At 37.1% G+C, this 22,327-nt stretch overlaps 1 protein-coding gene across 3 annotated transcripts in view; it reads right to left on the bottom strand.

Annotated features, from left to right (window-relative positions):
• Positions 1-18,839: 18,839 nt before the first annotated feature.
• dmxl1 (Dmx like 1) overlaps positions 18,840-22,327 on the bottom strand; it is a 74,281-nt gene continuing 70,793 nt past the window's right edge. For all 3 annotated transcript variants that reach the window (XM_079516635.1, XM_079516633.1, XM_079516634.1), the window contains exon 51: positions 18,840-22,240. In XM_079516635.1, coding sequence (XP_079372761.1) covers positions 22,001-22,240 — 240 coding nt within the window. In that variant the 3' untranslated portion in view covers positions 18,840-22,000. The remainder of the gene's footprint in view (positions 22,241-22,327) is intronic.

The raw sequence follows: 22,327 nt of genomic DNA, 5'->3' as shown, positions 1-22,327 counted from the left end.
CACTATATTTCTAAAACGATGAAACATTTCAAAGATTCCTTTTCAGGCAAACATGTCCACCGTAAGATGAACCTAAATAGGTTTGAATGGGGTTTCTAGGTGTAAGTATGTAGGACTAGTAGCATGCCAAAGTTTGTGCTATTGCCATTGGGAATGCATTGGGCGTTTAACTTAAATAACTCAGAAACTACAAAACATTTCAAAGTAAAAAGTTCCAGCATGTGTCTCCACAGAAAGCTGAATTATAAAAAGTGTGAATGGAGTTTCTAGGTGAAAGTGCTTTTTTGACGTGCCAATATCTGCCATTGAGCCCCATTGTAAATGTCTCAAATTTGAAAGCACTATATTTCTAAAACGATGAAACATTTCAAAGATTCCTTTTCAGGCAAACATGTCCACCGTAAGATGAACCTAAATAGGTTTGAATGGGGTTTCTAGGTGTAAGTATGTAGGACTAGTAGCATGCCAAAGTTTGTGCTATTGCCATTGGGAATGCATTGGGCGTTTAACTTAAATAACTCAGAAACTACAAAACATTTCAAAGTAAAAAGTTCCAGCATGTGTCTCCACAGAAAGCTGAATTATAAAAAGTGTGAATGGAGTTTCTAGGTGAAAGTGCTTTTTTGACGTGCCAATATCTGCCATTGAGCCCCATTGTAAATGTCTCAAATTTGAAAGCACTATATTTCTAAAACGATGAAACATTTCAAAGATTCCTTTTCAGGCAAACATGTCCACCGTAAGATGAACCTAAATAGGTTTGAATGGGGTTTCTAGGTGTAAGTATGTAGGACTAGTAGCATGCCAAAGTTTGTGCTATTGCCATTGGGAATGCATTGGGCGTTTAACTTAAATAACTCAGAAACTACAAAACATTTCAAAGTAAAAAGTTCCAGCATGTGTCTCCACAGAAAGCTGAATTATAAAAAGTGTGAATGGAGTTTCTAGGTGAAAGTGCTTTTTTGACGTGCCAATATCTGCCATTGAGCCCCGTTGTAAATGTCTCAAATTTGAAAGCACTATATTTCTAAAACGATGAAACATTTCAAAGATTCCTTTTCAGGCAAACATGTCCACCGTAAGATGAACCTAAATAGGTTTGAATGGGGTTTCTAGGTGTAAGTATGTAGGACTAGTAGCATGCCAAAGTTTGTGCTATTGCCATTGGGAATGGATTGGGCGTTTAACTTAAATAACTCAGAAACTACAAAACATTTCAAAGTAAAAAGTTCCAGCATGTGTCTCCACAGAAAGCTGAATTATAAAAAAGTGTGAATGGAGTTTCTAGGTGAAAGTGCTTTTTTGACGTGCCAATATCTGCCATTGAGCCCCATTGTAAATGTCTCAAATTTGAAAGCACTATATTTCTAAAACGATGAAACATTTCAAAGATTCCTTTTCAGGCAAACATGTCCACCGTAAGATGAACCTAAATAGGTTTGAATGGGGTTTCTAGGTGTAAGTATGTAGGACTAGTAGCATGCCAAAGTTTGTGCTATTGCCATTGGGAATGCATTGGGCGTTTAACTTAAATAACTCAGAAACTACAAAACATTTCAAAGTAAAAAGTTCCAGCATGTGTCTCCACAGAAAGCTGAATTATAAAAAGTGTGAATGGAGTTTCTAGGTGAAAGTGCTTTTTTGACGTGCCAATATCTGCCATTGAACCCCATTGTAAATGTCTCAAATTTAAAAGCACTATATTTCTAAAACGATGAAACATTTCAAAGATTCCTTTTCAGGCAAACATGTCCACCGTAAGATGAACCTAAATAGGTTTGAATGGGGTTTCTAGGTGTAAGTATGTAGGACTAGTAGCATGCCAAAGTTTGTGCTATTGCCATTGGGAATGCATTGGGCGTTTAACTTAAATAACTCAGAAACTACAAAACATTTCAAAGTAAAAAGTTCCAGCATGTGTCTCCACAGAAAGCTGAATTATAAAAAGTGTGAATGGAGTTTCTAGGTGAAAGTGCTTTTTTGACGTGCCAATATCTGCCATTGAGCCCCATTGTAAATGTCTCAAATTTGAAAGCACTATATTTCTAAAACGATGAAACATTTCAAAGATTCCTTTTCAGGCAAACATGTCCACCGTAAGATGAACCTAAATAGGTTTGAATGGGGTTTCTAGGTGTAAGTATGTAGGACTAGTAGCATGCCAAAGTTTGTGCTATTGCCATTGGGAATGCATTGGGCGTTTAACTTAAATAACTCAGAAACTACAAAACATTTCAAAGTAAAAAGTTCCAGCATGTGTCTCCACAGAAAGCTGAATTATAAAAAGTGTGAATGGAGTTTCTAGGTGAAAGTGCTTTTTTGACGTGCCAATATCTGCCATTGAGCCCCATTGTAAATGTCTCAAATTTGAAAGCACTATATTTCTAAAACGATGAAACATTTCAAAGATTCCTTTTCAGGCAAACATGTCCACCGTAAGATGAACCTAAATAGGTTTGAATGGGGTTTCTAGGTGTAAGTATGTAGGACTAGTAGCATGCCAAAGTTTGTGCTATTGCCATTGGGAATGCATTGGGCGTTTAACTTAAATAACTCAGAAACTACAAAACATTTCAAAGTAAAAAGTTCCAGCATGTGTCTCCACAGAAAGCTGAATTATAAAAAGTGTGAATGGAGTTTCTAGGTGAAAGTGCTTTTTTGACGTGCCAATATCTGCCATTGAGCCCCGTTGTAAATGTCTCAAATTTGAAAGCACTATATTTCTAAAACGATGAAACATTTCAAAGATTCCTTTTCAGGCAAACATGTCCACCGTAAGATGAACCTAAATAGGTTTGAATGGGGTTTCTAGGTGTAAGTATGTAGGACTAGTAGCATGCCAAAGTTTGTGCTATTGCCATTGGGAATGCATTGGGCGTTTAACTTAAATAACTCAGAAACTACAAAACATTTCAAAGTAAAAAGTTCCAGCATGTGTCTCCACAGAAAGCTGAATTATAAAAAAGTGTGAATGGAGTTTCTAGGTGAAAGTGCTTTTTTGACGTGCCAATATCTGCCATTGAGCCCCATTGTAAATGTCTCAAATTTGAAAGCACTATATTTCTAAAACGATGAAACATTTCATAGATTCCTTTTCAGGCAAACATGTTCACCATAAGATGAACCTAAATAGGTTTGAATGGGGTTTCTAGGTGTAAGTATGTAGGACTAGTAGCATGCCAAAGTTTGTGCTATTGCCATTGGGAATGCATTGGGCGTTTAACTTAAATAACTCAGAAACTACAAAACATTTCAAAGTAAAAAGTTCCAGCATGTGTCTCCACAGAAAGCTGAATTATAAAAAGTGTGAATGGAGTTTCTAGGTGAAAGTGCTTTTTTGACGTGCCACTATCTGCCATTGAGCCCCATTGTAAATGTCTCAAATTTGAAAGCACTATATTTCTAAAACGATGAAACATTTCAAAGATTCCTTTTCAGGCAAACATGTCCACCGTAAGATGAACCTAAATAGGTTTGAATGGGGTTTCTAGGTGTAAGTATGTAGGACTAGTAGCATGCCAAAGTTTGTGCTATTGCCATTGGGAATGCATTGGGCGTTTAACTTAAATAACTCAGAAACTACAAAACATTTCAAAGTAAAAAGTTCCAGCATGTGTCTCCACAGAAAGCTGAATTATAAAAAGTGTGAATGGAGTTTCTAGGTGAAAGTGCTTTTTTGACGTGCCAATATCTGCCATTGAGCCCCATTGTAAATGTCTCAAATTTGAAAGCACTATATTTCTAAAACGATGAAACATTTCAAAGATTCCTTTTCAGGCAAACATGTCCACCGTAAGATGAACCTAAATAGGTTTGAATGGGGTTTCTAGGTGTAAGTATGTAGGACTAGTAGCATGCCAAAGTTTGTGCTATTGCCATTGGGAATGCATTGGGCGTTTAACTTAAATAACTCAGAAACTACAAAACATTTCAAAGTAAAAAGTTCCAGCATGTGTCTCCACAGAAAGCTGAATTATAAAAAGTGTGAATGGAGTTTCTAGGTGAAAGTGCTTTTTTGACGTGCCAATATCTGCCATTGAGCCCCATTGTAAATGTCTCAAATTTGAAAGCACTATATTTCTAAAACGATGAAACATTTCAAAGATTCCTTTTCAGGCAAACATGTCCACCGTAAGATGAACCTAAATAGGTTTGAATGGGGTTTCTAGGTGTAAGTATGTAGGACTAGTAGCATGCCAAAGTTTGTGCTATTGCCATTGGGAATGCATTGGGCGTTTAACTTAAATAACTCAGAAACTACAAAACATTTCAAAGTAAAAAGTTCCAGCATGTGTCTCCACAGAAAGCTGAATTATAAAAAGTGTGAATGGAGTTTCTAGGTGAAAGTGCTTTTTTGACGTGCCAATATCTGCCATTGAGCCCCGTTGTAAATGTCTCAAATTTGAAAGCACTATATTTCTAAAACGATGAAACATTTCAAAGATTCCTTTTCAGGCAAACATGTCCACCGTAAGATGAACCTAAATAGGTTTGAATGGGGTTTCTAGGTGTAAGTATGTAGGACTAGTAGCATGCCAAAGTTTGTGCTATTGCCATTGGGAATGGATTGGGCGTTTAACTTAAATAACTCAGAAACTACAAAACATTTCAAAGTAAAAAGTTCCAGCATGTGTCTCCACAGAAAGCTGAATTATAAAAAAGTGTGAATGGAGTTTCTAGGTGAAAGTGCTTTTTTGACGTGCCAATATCTGCCATTGAGCCCCATTGTAAATGTCTCAAATTTGAAAGCACTATATTTCTAAAACGATGAAACATTTCAAAGATTCCTTTTCAGGCAAACATGTCCACCGTAAGATGAACCTAAATAGGTTTGAATGGGGTTTCTAGGTGTAAGTATGTAGGACTAGTAGCATGCCAAAGTTTGTGCTATTGCCATTGGGAATGCATTGGGCGTTTAACTTAAATAACTCAGAAACTACAAAACATTTCAAAGTAAAAAGTTCCAGCATGTGTCTCCACAGAAAGCTGAATTATAAAAAGTGTGAATGGAGTTTCTAGGTGAAAGTGCTTTTTTGACGTGCCAATATCTGCCATTGAACCCCATTGTAAATGTCTCAAATTTAAAAGCACTATATTTCTAAAACGATGAAACATTTCAAAGATTCCTTTTCAGGCAAACATGTCCACCGTAAGATGAACCTAAATAGGTTTGAATGGGGTTTCTAGGTGTAAGTATGTAGGACTAGTAGCATGCCAAAGTTTGTGCTATTGCCATTGGGAATGCATTGGGCGTTTAACTTAAATAACTCAGAAACTACAAAACATTTCAAAGTAAAAAGTTCCAGCATGTGTCTCCACAGAAAGCTGAATTATAAAAAGTGTGAATGGAGTTTCTAGGTGAAAGTGCTTTTTTGACGTGCCAATATCTGCCATTGAGCCCCATTGTAAATGTCTCAAATTTGAAAGCACTATATTTCTAAAACGATGAAACATTTCAAAGATTCCTTTTCAGGCAAACATGTCCACCGTAAGATGAACCTAAATAGGTTTGAATGGGGTTTCTAGGTGTAAGTATGTAGGACTAGTAGCATGCCAAAGTTTGTGCTATTGCCATTGGGAATGCATTGGGCGTTTAACTTAAATAACTCAGAAACTACAAAACATTTCAAAGTAAAAAGTTCCAGCATGTGTCTCCACAGAAAGCTGAATTATAAAAAGTGTGAATGGAGTTTCTAGGTGAAAGTGCTTTTTTGACGTGCCAATATCTGCCATTGAGCCCCATTGTAAATGTCTCAAATTTGAAAGCACTATATTTCTAAAACGATGAAACATTTCAAAGATTCCTTTTCAGGCAAACATGTCCACCGTAAGATGAACCTAAATAGGTTTGAATGGGGTTTCTAGGTGTAAGTATGTAGGACTAGCAGCATGCCAAAGTTTGTGCTATTGCCATTGGGAATGCATTGGGCGTTTAACTTAAATAACTCAGAAACTACAAAACATTTCAAAGTAAAAAGTTCCAGCATGTGTCTCCACAGAAAGCTGAATTATAAAAAGTGTGAATGGAGTTTCTAGGTGAAAGTGCTTTTTTGACGTGCCAATATCTGCCATTGAGCCCCATTGTAAATGTCTCAAATTTGAAAGCACTATATTTCTAAAACGATGAAACATTTCAAAGATTCCTTTTCAGGCAAACATGTCCACCGTAAGATGAACCTAAATAGGTTTGAATGGGGTTTCTAGGTGTAAGTATGTAGGACAAGTAGCATGCCAAAGTTTGTGCTATTGCCATTGGGAATGCATTGGGCGTTTAACTTAAATAACTCAGAAACTACAAAACATTTCAAAGTAAAAAGTTCCAGCATGTGTCTCCACAGAAAGCTGAATTATAAAAAGTGTGAATGGAGTTTCTAGGTGAAAGTGCTTTTTTGACGTGCCAATATCTGCCATTGAGCCCCATTGTAAATGTCTCAAATTTGAAAGCACTATATTTCTAAAACGATGAAACATTTCAAAGATTCCTTTTCAGGCAAACATGTCCACCGTAAGATGAACCTAAATAGGTTTGAATGGGGTTTCTAGGTGTAAGTATGTAGGACTAGTAGCATGCCAAAGTTTGTGCTATTGCCATTGGGAATGCATTGGGAGTTTAACTTAAATAACTCAGAAACTACAAAACATTTCAAAGTAAAAAGTTCCAGCATGTGTCTCCACAGAAAGCTGAATTATAAAAAGTGTGAATGGAGTTTCTAGGTGAAAGTGCTTTTTTGACGTGCCAATATCTGCCATTGAGCCCCATTGTAAATGTCTCAAATTTGAAAGCACTATATTTCTAAAACGATGAAACATTTCAAAGATTCCTTTTCAGGCAAACATGTCCACCGTAAGATGAACCTAAATAGGTTTGAATGGGGTTTCTAGGTGTAAGTATGTAGGACTAGTAGCATGCCAAAGTTTGTGCTATTGCCATTGGGAATGCATTGGGCGTTTAACTTAAATAACTCAGAAACTACAAAACATTTCAAAGTAAAAAGTTCCAGCATGTGTCTCCACAGAAAGCTGAATTATAAAAAGTGTGAATGGAGTTTCTAGGTGAAAGTGCTTTTTTGACGTGCCAATATCTGCCATTGAGCCCCGTTGTAAATGTCTCAAATTTGAAAGCACTATATTTCTAAAACGATGAAACATTTCAAAGATTCCTTTTCAGGCAAACATGTCCACCGTAAGATGAACCTAAATAGGTTTGAATGGGGTTTCTAGGTGTAAGTATGTAGGACTAGTAGCATGCCAAAGTTTGTGCTATTGCCATTGGGAATGGATTGGGCGTTTAACTTAAATAACTCAGAAACTACAAAACATTTCAAAGTAAAAAGTTCCAGCATGTGTCTCCACAGAAAGCTGAATTATAAAAAAGTGTGAATGGAGTTTCTAGGTGAAAGTGCTTTTTTGACGTGCCAATATCTGCCATTGAGCCCCATTGTAAATGTCTCAAATTTGAAAGCACTATATTTCTAAAACGATGAAACATTTCAAAGATTCCTTTTCAGGCAAACATGTCCACCGTAAGATGAACCTAAATAGGTTTGAATGGGGTTTCTAGGTGTAAGTATGTAGGACTAGTAGCATGCCAAAGTTTGTGCTATTGCCATTGGGAATGCATTGGGCGTTTAACTTAAATAACTCAGAAACTACAAAACATTTCAAAGTAAAAAGTTCCAGCATGTGTCTCCACAGAAAGCTGAATTATAAAAAGTGTGAATGGAGTTTCTAGGTGAAAGTGCTTTTTTGACGTGCCAATATCTGCCATTGAACCCCATTGTAAATGTCTCAAATTTAAAAGCACTATATTTCTAAAACGATGAAACATTTCAAAGATTCCTTTTCAGGCAAACATGTCCACCGTAAGATGAACCTAAATAGGTTTGAATGGGGTTTCTAGGTGTAAGTATGTAGGACTAGTAGCATGCCAAAGTTTGTGCTATTGCCATTGGGAATGCATTGGGCGTTTAACTTAAATAACTCAGAAACTACAAAACATTTCAAAGTAAAAAGTTCCAGCATGTGTCTCCACAGAAAGCTGAATTATAAAAAGTGTGAATGGAGTTTCTAGGTGAAAGTGCTTTTTTGACGTGCCAATATCTGCCATTGAGCCCCATTGTAAATGTCTCAAATTTGAAAGCACTATATTTCTAAAACGATGAAACATTTCAAAGATTCCTTTTCAGGCAAACATGTCCACCGTAAGATGAACCTAAATAGGTTTGAATGGGGTTTCTAGGTGTAAGTATGTAGGACTAGTAGCATGCCAAAGTTTGTGCTATTGCCATTGGGAATGCATTGGGCGTTTAACTTAAATAACTCAGAAACTACAAAACATTTCAAAGTAAAAAGTTCCAGCATGTGTCTCCACAGAAAGCTGAATTATAAAAAGTGTGAATGGAGTTTCTAGGTGAAAGTGCTTTTTTGACGTGCCAATATCTGCCATTGAGCCCCATTGTAAATGTCTCAAATTTGAAAGCACTATATTTCTAAAACGATGAAACATTTCAAAGATTCCTTTTCAGGCAAACATGTCCACCGTAAGATGAACCTAAATAGGTTTGAATGGGGTTTCTAGGTGTAACTATGTAGGACTAGTAGCATGCCAAAGTTTGTGCTATTGCCATTGGGAATGCATTGGGCGTTTAACTTAAATAACTCAGAAACTACAAAACATTTCAAAGTAAAAAGTTCCAGCATGTGTCTCCACAGAAAGCTGAATTATAAAAAGTGTGAATGGAGTTTCTAGGTGAAAGTGCTTTTTTGACGTGCCAATATCTGCCATTGAGCCCCATTGTAAATGTCTCAAATTTGAAAGCACTATATTTCTAAAACGATGAAACATTTCAAAGATTCCTTTTCAGGCAAACATGTCCACCGTAAGATGAACCTAAATAGGTTTGAATGGGGTTTCTAGGTGTAAGTATGTAGGACTAGTAGCATGCCAAAGTTTGTGCTATTGCCATTGGGAATGCATTGGGCGTTTAACTTAAATAACTCAGAAACTACAAAACATTTCAAAGTAAAAAGTTCCAGCATGTGTCTCCACAGAAAGCTGAATTATAAAAAGTGTGAATGGAGTTTCTAGGTGAAAGTGCTTTTTTGACGTGCCAATATCTGCCATTGAGCCCCATTGTAAATGTCTCAAATTTGAAAGCACTATATTTCTAAAACGATGAAACATTTCAAAGATTCCTTTTCAGGCAAACATGTCCACCGTAAGATGAACCTAAATAGGTTTGAATGGGGTTTCTAGGTGTAAGTATGTAGGACAAGTAGCATGCCAAAGTTTGTGCTATTGCCATTGGGAATGCATTGGGCGTTTAACTTAAATAACTCAGAAACTACAAAACATTTCAAAGTAAAAAGTTCCAGCATGTGTCTCCACAGAAAGCTGAATTATAAAAAGTGTGAATGGAGTTTCTAGGTGAAAGTGCTTTTTTGACGTGCCGATATCTGCCATTGAGCCCCATTGTAAATGTCTCAAATTTGAAAGCACTATATTTCTAAAACGATGAAACATTTCAAAGATTCCTTTTCAGGCAAACATGTCCACCGTAAGATGAACCTAAATAGGTTTGAATGGGGTTTCTAGGTGTAACTATGTAGGACTAGTAGCATGCCAAAGTTTGTGCTATTGCCATTGGGAATGCATTGGGCATTTAACTTAAATAACTCAGAAACTACAAAACATTTCAAAGTAAAAAGTTCCAGCATGTGTCTCCACAGAAAGCTGAATTATAAAAAGTGTGAATGGAGTTTCTAGGTGAAAGTGCTTTTTTGACGTGCCAATATCTGCCATTGAACCCCATTGTAAATGTCTCAAATTTAAAAGCACTATATTTCTAAAACGATGAAACATTTCAAAGATTCCTTTTCAGGCAAACATGTCCACCGTAAGATGAACCTAAATAGGTTTGAATGGGGTTTCTAGGTGTAACTATGTAGGACTAGTAGCATGCCAAAGTTTGTGCTATTGCCATTGGGAATGCATTGGGCGTTTAACTTAAATAACTCAGAAACTACAAAACATTTCAAAGTAAAAAGTTCCAGCATGTGTCTCCACAGAAAGCTGAATTATAAAAAGTGTGAATGGAGTTTCTAGGTGAAAGTGCTTTTTTGACGTGCCAATATCTGCCATTGAACCCCATTGTAAATGTCTCAAATTTAAAAGCACTATATTTCTAAAACGATGAAACATTTCAAAGATTCCTTTTCAGGCAAACATGTCCACCGTAAGATGAACCTAAATAGGTTTGAATGGGGTTTCTAGGTGTAACTATGTAGGACTAGTAGCATGCCAAAGTTTGTGCTATTGCCATTGGGAATGCATTGGGCGTTTAACTTAAATAACTCAGAAACTACAAAACATTTCAAAGTAAAAAGTTCCAGCATGTGTCTCCACAGAAAGCTGAATTATAAAAAGTGTGAATGGAGTTTCTAGGTGAAAGTGCTTTTTTGACGTGCCAATATCTGCCATTGAACCCCATTGTAAATGTCTCAAATTTAAAAGCACTATATTTCTAAAACGATGAAACATTTCAAAGATTCCTTTTCAGGCAAACATGTCCACCGTAAGATGAACCTAAATAGGTTTGAATGGGGTTTCTAGGTGTAACTATGTAGGACTAGTAGCATGCCAAAGTTTGTGCTATTGCCATTGGGAATGCATTGGGCGTTTAACTTAAATAACTCAGAAACTACAAAACATTTCAAAGTAAAAAGTTCCAGCATGTGTCTCCACAGAAAGCTGAATTATAAAAAGTGTGAATGGAGTTTCTAGGTGAAAGTGCTTTTTTGACGTGCCAATATCTGCCATTGAACCCCATTGTAAATGTCTCAAATTTAAAAGCACTATATTTCTAAAACGATGAAACATTTCAAAGATTCCTTTTCAGGCAAACATGTCCACCGTAAGATGAACCTAAATAGGTTTGAATGGGGTTTCTAGGTGTAAGTATGTAGGACTAGTAGCATGCCAAAGTTTGTGCTATTGCCATTGGGAATGCATTGGGCGTTTAACTTAAATAACTCAGAAACTACAAAACATTTCAAAGTAAAAAGTTCCAGCATGTGTCTCCACAGAAAGCTGAATTATAAAAAGTGTGAATGGAGTTTCTAGGTGAAAGTGCTTTTTTGACGTGCCAATATCTGCCATTGAGCCCCATTGTAAATGTCTCAAATTTGAAAGCACTATATTTCTAAAACGATGAAACATTTCAAAGATTCCTTTTCAGGCAAACATGTCCACCGTAAGATGAACCTAAATAGGTTTGAATGGGGTTTCTAGGTGTAAGTATGTAGGACTAGTAGCATGCCAAAGTTTGTGCTATTGCCATTGGGAATGCATTGGGCGTTTAACTTAAATAACTCAGAAACTACAAAACATTTCAAAGTAAAAAGTTCCAGCATGTGTCTCCACAGAAAGCTGAATTATAAAAAGTGTGAATGGAGTTTCTAGGTGAAAGTGCTTTTTTGACGTGCCAATATCTGCCATTGAGCCCCATTGTAAATGTCTCAAATTTGAAAGCACTATATTTCTAAAACGATGAAACATTTCAAAGATTCCTTTTCAGGCAAACATGTCCACCGTAAGATGAACCTAAATAGGTTTGAATGGGGTTTCTAGGTGTAAGTATGTAGGACTAGTAGCATGCCAAAGTTTGTGCTATTGCCATTGGGAATGCATTGGGCGTTTAACTTAAATAACTCAGAAACTACAAAACATTTCAAAGTAAAAAGTTCCAGCATGTGTCTCCACAGAAAGCTGAATTATAAAAAGTGTGAATGGAGTTTCTAGGTGAAAGTGCTTTTTTGACGTGCCAATATCTGCCATTGAGCCCCATTGTAAATGTCTCAAATTTGAAAGCACTATATTTCTAAAACGATGAAACATTTCAAAGATTCCTTTTCAGGCAAACATGTCCACCGTAAGATGAACCTAAATAGGTTTGAATGGGGTTTCTAGGTGTAAGTATGTAGGACAAGTAGCATGCCAAAGTTTGTGCTATTGCCATTGGGAATGCATTGGGCGTTTAACTTAAATAACTCAGAAACTACAAAACATTTCAAAGTAAAAAGTTCCAGCATGTGTCTCCACAGAAAGCTGAATTATAAAAAGTGTGAATGGAGTTTCTAGGTGAAAGTGCTTTTTTGACGTGCCGATATCTGCCATTGAGCCCCATTGTAAATGTCTCAAATTTGAAAGCACTATATTTCTAAAACGATGAAACATTTCAAAGATTCCTTTTCAGGCAAACATGTCCACCGTAAGATGAACCTAAATAGGTTTGAATGGGGTTTCTAGGTGTAACTATGTAGGACTAGTAGCATGCCAAAGTTTGTGCTATTGCCATTGGGAATGCATTGGGCATTTAACTTAAATAACTCAGAAACTACAAAACATTTCAAAGTAAAAAGTTCCAGCATGTGTCTCCACAGAAAGCTGAATTATAAAAAGTGTGAATGGAGTTTCTAGGTGAAAGTGCTTTTTTGACGTGCCAATATCTGCCATTGAACCCCATTGTAAATGTCTCAAATTTAAAAGCACTATATTTCTAAAACGATGAAACTTTTCAAAGATTCCTTTTCAGGCAAACATGTCCACCGTAAGATGAACCTAAATAGGTTTGAATGGGGTTTCTAGGTGTAACTATGTAGGACTAGTAGCATGCCAAAGTTTGTGCTATTGCCATTGGGAATGCATTGGGCGTTTAACTTAAATAACTCAGAAACTACAAAACATTTCAAAGTAAAAAGTTCCAGCATGTGTCTCCACAGAAAGCTGAATTATAAAAAGTGTGAATGGAGTTTCTAGGTGAAAGTGCTTTTTTGACGTGCCAATATCTGCCATTGAACCCCATTGTAAATGTCTCAAATTTAAAAGCACTATATTTCTAAAACGATGAAACATTTCAAAGATTCCTTTTCAGGCAAACATGTCCACCGTAAGATGAACCTAAATAGGTTTGAATGGGGTTTCTAGGTGTAACTATGTAGGACTAGTAGCATGCCAAAGTTTGTGCTATTGCCATTGGGAATGCATTGGGCGTTTAACTTAAATAACTCAGAAACTACAAAACATTTCAAAGTAAAAAGTTCCAGCATGTGTCTCCACAGAAAGCTGAATTATAAAAAGTGTGAATGGAGTTTCTAGGTGAAAGTGCTTTTTTGACGTGCCAATATCTGCCATTGAACCCCATTGTAAATGTCTCAAATTTAAAAGCACTATATTTCTAAAACGATGAAACATTTCAAAGATTCCTTTTCAGGCAAACATGTCCACCGTAAGATGAACCTAAATAGGTTTGAATGGGGTTTCTAGGTGTAACTATGTAGGACTAGTAGCATGCCAAAGTTTGTGCTATTGCCATTGGGAATGCATTGGGCGTTTAACTTAAATAACTCAGAAACTACAAAACATTTCAAAGTAAAAAGTTCCAGCATGTGTCTCCACAGAAAGCTGAATTATAAAAAGTGTGAATGGAGTTTCTAGGTGAAAGTGCTTTTTTGACGTGCCAATATCTGCCATTGAACCCCATTGTAAATGTCTCAAATTTAAAAGCACTATATTTCTAAAACGATGAAACATTTCAAAGATTCCTTTTCAGGCAAACATGTCCACCGTAAGATGAACCTAAATAGGTTTGAATGGGGTTTCTAGGTGTAAGTATGTAGGACTAGTAGCATGCCAAAGTTTGTGCTATTGCCATTGGGAATGCATTGGGCGTTTAACTTAAATAACTCAGAAACTACAAAACATTTCAAAGTAAAAAGTTCCAGCATGTGTCTCCACAGAAAGCTGAATTATAAAAAGTGTGAATGGAGTTTCTAGGTGAAAGTGCTTTTTTGACGTGCCAATATCTGCCATTGAGCCCCATTGTAAATGTCTCAAATTTGAAAGCACTATATTTCTAAAACGATGAAACATTTCAAAGATTCCTTTTCAGGCAAACATGTCCACCGTAAGATGAACCTAAATAGGTTTGAATGGGGTTTCTAGGTGTAAGTATGTAGGACTAGTAGCATGCCAAAGTTTGTGCTATTGCCATTGGGAATGCATTGGGCGTTTAACTTAAATAACTCAGAAACTACAAAACATTTCAAAGTAAAAAGTTCCAGCATGTGTCTCCACAGAAAGCTGAATTATAAAAAAGTGTGAATGGAGTTTCTAGGTGAAAGTGCTTTTTTGACGTGCCAATATCTGCCATTGAGCCCCATTGTAAATGTCTCAAATTTGAAAGCACTATATTTCTAAAACGATGAAACATTTCATAGATTCCTTTTCAGGCAAACATGTTCACCGTAAGATGAACCTAAATAGGTTTGAATGGGGTTTCTAGGTGTAAGTATGTAGGACTAGTAGCATGCCAAAGTTTGTGCTATTGCCATTGGGAATGCATTGGGCGTTTAACTTAAATAACTCAGAAACTACAAAACATTTCAAAGTAAAAAGTTCCAGCATGTGTCTCCACAGAAAGCTGAATTATAAAAAGTGTGAATGGAGTTTCTAGGTGAAAGTGCTTTTTTGACGTGCCAATATCTGCCATTGAGCCCCATTGTAAATGTCTCAAATTTAAAAGCACTATATTTCTAAAACGATGAAACATTTCAAAGATTCCTTTTCAGGCAAACATGTCCACCGTAAGATGAACCTAAATAGGTTTGAATGGGGTTTCTAGGTGTAAGTATGTAGGACTAATAGCATGCCAAAGTTTGTGCTATTGCCATTGGGAATGCATTGGGCGTTTAACTTAAATAACTCAGAAACTACAAAACATTTCAATGTAAAAAGTTCCAGCATGTGTCTCCACAGAAAGCTGAATTATAAAAAGTGTGAATGGAGTTTCTAGGTGAAAGTGCTTTTTTGACGTGCCAATATCTGCCATTGAGCCCCATTGTAAATGTCTCAAATTTGAAAGCACTATATTTCTAAAACGATAAAACATTTCAAAGATTCCTTTTCAGGCAAACATGTCCACCGTAAGATGAACCTAAATAGGTTTGAATGGGGTTTCTAGGTGTAAGTATGTAGGACTAGTAGCATGCCAAAGATTGTGCTATTGCCATTGGGAATGCATTGGGCGTTTAACTTAAATAACTCAGAAACTACAAAACATTTCAAAGTAAAAAGTTCCAGCATGTGTCTCCACAGAAAGCTGAATTATAAAAAGTGTGAATGGAGTTTCTAGGTGAAAGTGCTTTTTTGACGTGCCAATATCTGCCATTGAGCCCCATTGTAAATGTCTCAAATTTGAAAGCACTATATTTCTAAAACGATGAAACATTTCAAAGATTCCTTTTCAGGCAAACATGTCCACCGTAAGATGAACCTAAATAGGTTTGAATGGGGTTTCTAGGTGTAAGTATGTAGGACTAGTAGCATGCCAAAGTTTGTGCTATTGCCATTGGGAATGCATTGGGCGTTTAACTTAAATAACTCAGAAACTACAAAACATTTCAAAGTAAAAGGTTCCAGCATGTGTCTCCACAGAAAGCTGAATTATAAAAAGTGTGAATGGAGTTTCTAGGTGAAAGTGCTTTTTTGACGTGCCAATATCTGCCATTGAGCCCCATTGTAAATGTCTCAAATTTGAAAGCACTATATTTCTAAAACGATGAAACATTTCATAGATTCCTTTTCAGGCAAACATGTTCACCGTAAGATGAACCTAAATAGGTTTGAATGGGGTTTCTAGGTGTAAGTATGTAGGACTAGTAGCATGCCAAAGTTGTGCTATTGCCATTGGGAATGCATTGGGCGTTTAACTTAAATAACTCAGAAACTACAAAACATTTCAAAGTAAAAAGTTCCAGCATGTGTCTCCACAGAAAGCTGAATTATAAAAAGTGTGAATGGAGTTTCTAGGTGAAAGTGCTTTTTTGACGTGCCAATATCTGCCATTGAGCCCCATTGTAAATGTCTCAAATTTAAAAGCACTATATTTCTAAAACGATTAAACATTTCAAAGATTCCTTTTCAGGCAAACATGTCCACCGTAAGATGAACCTAAATAGGTTTGAATGGGGTTTCTAGGTGTAAGTATGTAGGACTAATAGCATGCCAAAGTTTGTGCTATTGCCATTGGGAATGCATTGGGCGTTTAACTTAAATAACTCAGAAACTACAAAACATTTCAATGTAAAAAGTTCCAGCATGTGTCTCCACAGAAAGCTGAATTATAAAAAGTGTGAATGGAGTTTCTAGGTGAAAGTGCTTTTTTGACGTGCCAATATCTGCCATTGAGCCCCATTGTAAATGTCTCAAATTTGAAAGCACTATATTTCTAAAACGATAAAACATTTCAAAGATTCCTTTTCAGGCAAACATGTCCACCGTAAGATGAACCTAAATAGGTTTGAATGGGGTTTCTAGGTGTAAGTATGTAGGACTAGTAGCATGCCAAAGTTTGTGCTATTGCCATTGGGAATGCATTGGGCGTTTAACTTAAATAACTCAGAAACTACAAAACATTTCAAAGTAAAAAGTTCCAGCATGTGTCTCCACAGAAAGCTGAATTATAAAAAGTGTGAATGGAGTTTCTAGGTGAAAGTGCTTTTTTGACGTGCCAATATCTGCCATTGAGCCCCATTGTAAATGTCTCAAATTTGAAAGCACTATATTTCTAAAACGATGAAACATTTCAAAGATTCCTTTTCAGGCAAACATGTCCACCGTAAGATGAACCTAAATAGGTTTGAATGGGGTTTCTAGATGTAAGTATGTAGGACTAGTAGCATGCCAAAGTTTGTGCTATTGCCATTGGGAATGCATTGGGCGTTTAACTTAAATAACTCAGAAACTACAAAACATTTCAAAGTAAAAAGTTCCAGCATGTGTCTCCACAGAAAGCTGAATTATAAAAAGTGTGAATGGAGTTTCTAGGTGAAAGTGCTTTTTTGACGTGCCAATATCTGCCATTGAGCCCCATTGTAAATGTCTCAAATTTGAAAGCACTATATTTCTAAAACGATAAAACATTTCAAAGATTCCTTTTCAGGCAAACATGTCCACCGTAAGATGAACCTAAATAGGTTTGAATGGGGTTTCTAGGTGTAAGTATGTAGGACTAGTAGCATGCCAAAGTTTGTGCTATTGCCATTGGGAATGCATTGGGCGTTTAACTTAAATAACTCAGAAACTACAAAACATTTCAAAGTAAAAGGTTCCAGCATGTGTCTCCACAGAAAGCTGAATTATAAAAAGTGTGAATGGAGTTTCTAGGTGAAAGTGATTTTGACGTGCCACTATCTGCCATTGTAAATTTCTCAAATTTAAAGCACTATATTTCTAAAACTATGAAACATTTCAAAGATTCCTTTTCAGGCAAACATGTCCACCGTAAGATGAACCTAAATAGGTTTGAATGGGGATTCTAGGTGTAAGTATGTAGGACTAGTAGCATGCCAAAGTTATAATTTTTTTCGGATGGCATACTATAGCATGTTGTTTTTCATGATTTTGGAGGATTTGAAAAAAAGATGAAAATCATGAAAAAACGACATACTATACATGGTTTGGGACGGCATACTATAGCATGTCGTTTTTCATGATTTTGGAGGATTTGAAAAAAAGATGAAAATCATGAAAAAACGACATACTATAGTCCATGGTTTGGGACGGCATAATATATTTTGTCATATTTTCATGATTTTGGGACACTATGTCAGAGCCAGGACTTGAACCTGCAGACTCCTGATTCCCAGGCAGGGACTTGTTTCCATTGTGGTTCATAAACATTCAAACGTCTAGAGATAAACAGCAAAAGAAACAATAGACAAATCTCCTGTTATTTTATTTTTTGTATTTTATTTTTGTATCAATGTTGTAATCAAAGGGAACAGCAGACTGTGTTGCAGCAGGTAGCAAGTAGATCAGTGACTTAGCACACTGGCTGCATGATCTGTTGATTGTGGGTTCAAACCCCACTCAAATCTTTACTTGCCAAAATCTGCCATTGACCCCCATTCTGAATTTCTCAAATTTAAAAGCACTATATTTCTAAAACGATGAAACATTTCAAAGATTCCTTTTCAGGCAAACATGTCCACCGTAAGATGAACCTAAATAGGTTTGAATGGGGTTTCTAGGTGTAAGTATGTAGGACTAGTAGCATGCCAAAGTTTGTGCTATTGCCATTGGGAATACATTGGGCGTTTAACTTAAATAACTCAGAAACTACAAAACATGGGCGGAAGTTCCAGACCCACAGGAACGCACCCAGGGTGCCGGCCCGATTCCGGCGAGTCGTGCAAAACTAAGAATCATGAAAACCCCTTAGTTCGACATGCTACTTAAAGCATGATGACATTTTGAAAATGTTGCCTTAAATTGGTTGTTAATGGTACCCCAGCTTATGCCAATTATGTAAATTGCCCAACATATGCAAGTTAGCATCCGGCAGTTTCTAAATGCTGGGGACCCATACTCAACATTTCTAACATAAAACTTTAGGGTACTCAAAATGTCCGGGTTCACAATGGGGCTCTATGGGCTGGCTAGTAGACTAATCCAGGCAGTGTGTACAGTTCCATTGCGATCAAGGCAACGGTGCCGGAGATTAGCTAATCACAGACAGACGGACAGGTTGCAAAACGGTCTCTCCCCTTGACTTTGGCCTGGTGGAGACAGAAATTGTACTCAAGTACAGCACTTGTGTACATTTCCATCATCATTCTTTGTGGAGGTCTTACCACTGTTCATCTTCCTCACCTCATCCCCCGCTGCATTGTTTGCCGTCTGTTGAAATAGAAATGTGCACTTGACGAATGCAGTTGAACCGAGGACAAGACAGCCCACGCCGTGTTCACATTCACAATGACAGACACTTTGCCACGTGTTCATTTCAGTTCATCTTTTTATTACATCCTTAACATCCTTATTTTATGTATATAATACAATGAGATTTACATAATGTCTTATTATAAAATTAGAATTATCTGCAGCTCATATTCACATTTTGTGAGATTTGTAGGGCGGGTGGGGAGGGGGCAGAAGGGCTGATTAGAATCTAACGTTGCGTTGATAAACCAAAACGGGCATATCCATCAAATGTGCAAAAGCTCAACACGCAGGCATGTTGATCCAAGTATATCTAGATTACTCCCATCAATTAAATGGTGGGGTAAAAGCAATCGGTGAAAGATCTTGCTCAATCTCATGGAAAGCTACAACATAAAATGGCTTTAAAAAAAATATATATATATATTCCTATCTTCCAAATCCAAATACTTGGACTTCACACTGTGCTTGGAGGTGTCCTGGCACAAACAGATATCAGGAATAATGAAAAAAAGAAAAAAAAGGCAACCACTAGTGTCAAAAGAATGAAAATCACATCGGCAATTGTTTATACGGTATTCCTATATGAACACAATATTAATAAATATACATTTTACTGTTTTTCTCTTCTTTTTTTTTTACACAATTATTTTCATAATAAAGCTTAGAGATGGTTACCACTAGTCTAAGTTATTATGGTGAGTTATCATGAAGAAGCTTAGTTTATGGCTCTACATGTATACAAAAATGCAATTAACGACATCTACAAAGCTTTTCTAAAAGCGACAACACCACCCACCCCACCTCCTTTTAAGTCAAAGCAAATACTTCCCCTACAGCTGTGCTGCAAGGTTCTCTGGGTGGTAGCTAGTATGCAGTATTCTCCTTGTGACAAAATGGCTGTGTGACAATGTGTGCTCACTTAAACCCCTTCCTTTATTATGTGGAACACACAACATATTTGACCTTGATTACATTTCCAAGCATGTCCTGAAGGCAATGTTGTCCATCTGGACAACACGGCATGTATAAAACACTTTTGAATGGATAAAAAAAAGAAAAAAAGTGAACAAATGCAATAAATGTGATTAATAGAATCTGTCAAAGTCACACAAAAAAAAACAGCAAACCAGAACAAGCACAGTGCAAAATAAAATGACCATTATTGTGCAGTAAACCAGAACAAGAAACTGTGCCAAATAAAACAACCATTCTTGTGTGGTGAATTAAAAAGTTCTCAAGACAGCTTTCAATGAGTGGTCCATATTGAGATGGGGTTTGGGGTCAAGGTGCATTGTTGTTGGAATAAAACATTGTCCACACCAAATTATGATTTTCTTTAAAATTATTCTTATTGCCCACCCCTACCCAATGTCAACAAAGTTTCATTTATGCTACATGTTAAGATTAAAGGGACACTTCAACCTTTTTGCAAAAAAAAGATATGTTAATGACATTTAGAAGATTTAGAACACTTTCCTGGGGGTCTTTATGTGTAATATGTGGTTTTAGATATTTTAGCAGTGAGCCCAGTGTCTCTGATGTCATGGACACTGGGCTCACTTCCGTCCAGGAAGTAAGTGAGCCCAGTGTCGATGACATCAGAGACAGGGTGAAGTGTCCCTTTAACATCAAGCATCTTAAAAGGAAAAAAAGTATTACTTCATTATGTCGCATACTAATGAGGGTCTTGCCATTAAATTAAAGCTACTTTGTGCAACTTAATACTACTAGTAATAATATTATTGTCACCACCAACAGTACGGTGCAGTGCCAGTATGGCAGAAGTAGTATGCAGAGATTAAGGACACTTAATTATAATAATAATAATAATAACACCACCACTGGTTAAATCTAGGCCACCACCATAACAATCATGTACTTATTACTCTTATTATGTAAGGCTTTGTGCGCTCGGACATCTAGCCTGGTTATCAATGTTATATTATGTACTACACTAATGTTAATTCTTCACTTATACTGTATGTGCAAATAGAGAAAGAGTAAAATGGTGCATTCAGGTGGTCCATGCAAATTGAGAAATTGGTAATGTCCACATTCAGTCTTCTAGAATTGTAATCCGTAAAAGCCTTTACCCAGCTTTACAAAAGTCACAAAGCATTATGTTTCTGTGTAAAACACCGATAGCAAGACACTTCCATCCAAGAGACCATGCACTTGTTCATATCATTACATTTGCTAGTTCACAAGTTCACATGGAACACGGGAATGCACCAGGAGTTCTTACGATTGGTTTATAATGTGCTTCGTACGAGGTCAACTGGCCTTAATAAAGGACAACAGTGTTGTGCAGTCTTATAATAAACAAGCTACAAGCCCCTGTACATTACTTGGCACCCCTGCAAGATACACTGTATCAATCTATATATAACAAATACTTTATCCTAAGTTAATACTTAAATCTCTACCCTATGATCACCTGAACATTCCAATGGGATTTCCAATGAATCCAGAAGAGCTTCCAGTCCATTCCACAGAAGAGTATAGAAACCAACTATTATGATTGCTGTACTACTACATCACACAAAGAATATGCTGCTAATACATGTTAATGATGCTGTAGTCTTATTAGATATTCCTCTCACGATTGCCTCTTTTGTGCGGGGAAAAAAAAATTGGTCTTCTTGGGCTTACACTGGAACAGCTGTTCATTTTGAAACAACAAAACAATCTTTGACAGGGTGCCTGTCTAAACGGTTTTCTCTGACTGACCATGCCCTTGGTCCGTACCCTGCACATGGCCTTGGTCCATAACCTGTGCTCAGTTTGACTGCATCTTTTGGTTTCTTCACTCCTGTGTGCTGTGGTGCTTTCGGTACAGGCTGACCCAAGACTGTGGCTTCAGTACCATAGCTCTGTGACACTCTTGTACTACAGTACACCATGTTTTTAGATTACATCCTCTCACTTATTTGTTCAATCAAAGATTCATGAATTTTTAGGAACTTCCTCCTATTTTGTCCAATGACAGATTAAAACCATCCTTCCGTAACACCGGGTGATCTTGAGGCGTCATTGCTACGTCATATAGCCCCCTCCCCCTCCCCCTATCCAAACCATGTCTGTCCATATAACTGATCAACATCCGATGGTTCCTCAGTGATGAAACTTGGCTCAGTGGCCCGTGCTCTGCCAACATGACGCTGTATTAGTTTGAATAACGTTCACTGGTGCAGCGTTTCAACATTCCATCCATGTCTATATGATGAACTTGACGTCATTCTTTAGGTTGCCGTGGTTATTGTTGAGGTTGGCGACGCTGTAGCGGTCAGGGAGGATCCTCATCTTCATGGTTCCGTCGGCGCCGCAGGAGAAGATATGATTGGCCGGGCCCACCTCGATCTGCATGACGCCCGTGCCCAGGTTCCTGAAGATGGACTGGCGGGCGTGCTCATTGGGGAAGGTGTGCAGCACACACTGTGTGGACAGACTCCAGACCTGAGGAGGAGGAGACACTTTTACAGCAAGTTCATGACTTCATATTTTACAAACTTCTACAAGATCTACATATCTTATAATATTCTG

The sequence above is a fragment of the Electrona antarctica genome, assembly GCF_951216825.1.
Source record: "Electrona antarctica genome assembly, chromosome: 12".
In the NCBI taxonomy this organism is placed as follows: domain Eukaryota; kingdom Metazoa; phylum Chordata; class Actinopteri; order Myctophiformes; family Myctophidae; genus Electrona; species Electrona antarctica.
The sequence above is the reverse complement of the archived record's forward strand: the minus strand, read 5'-3'. Positions and strand labels throughout refer to the sequence as shown.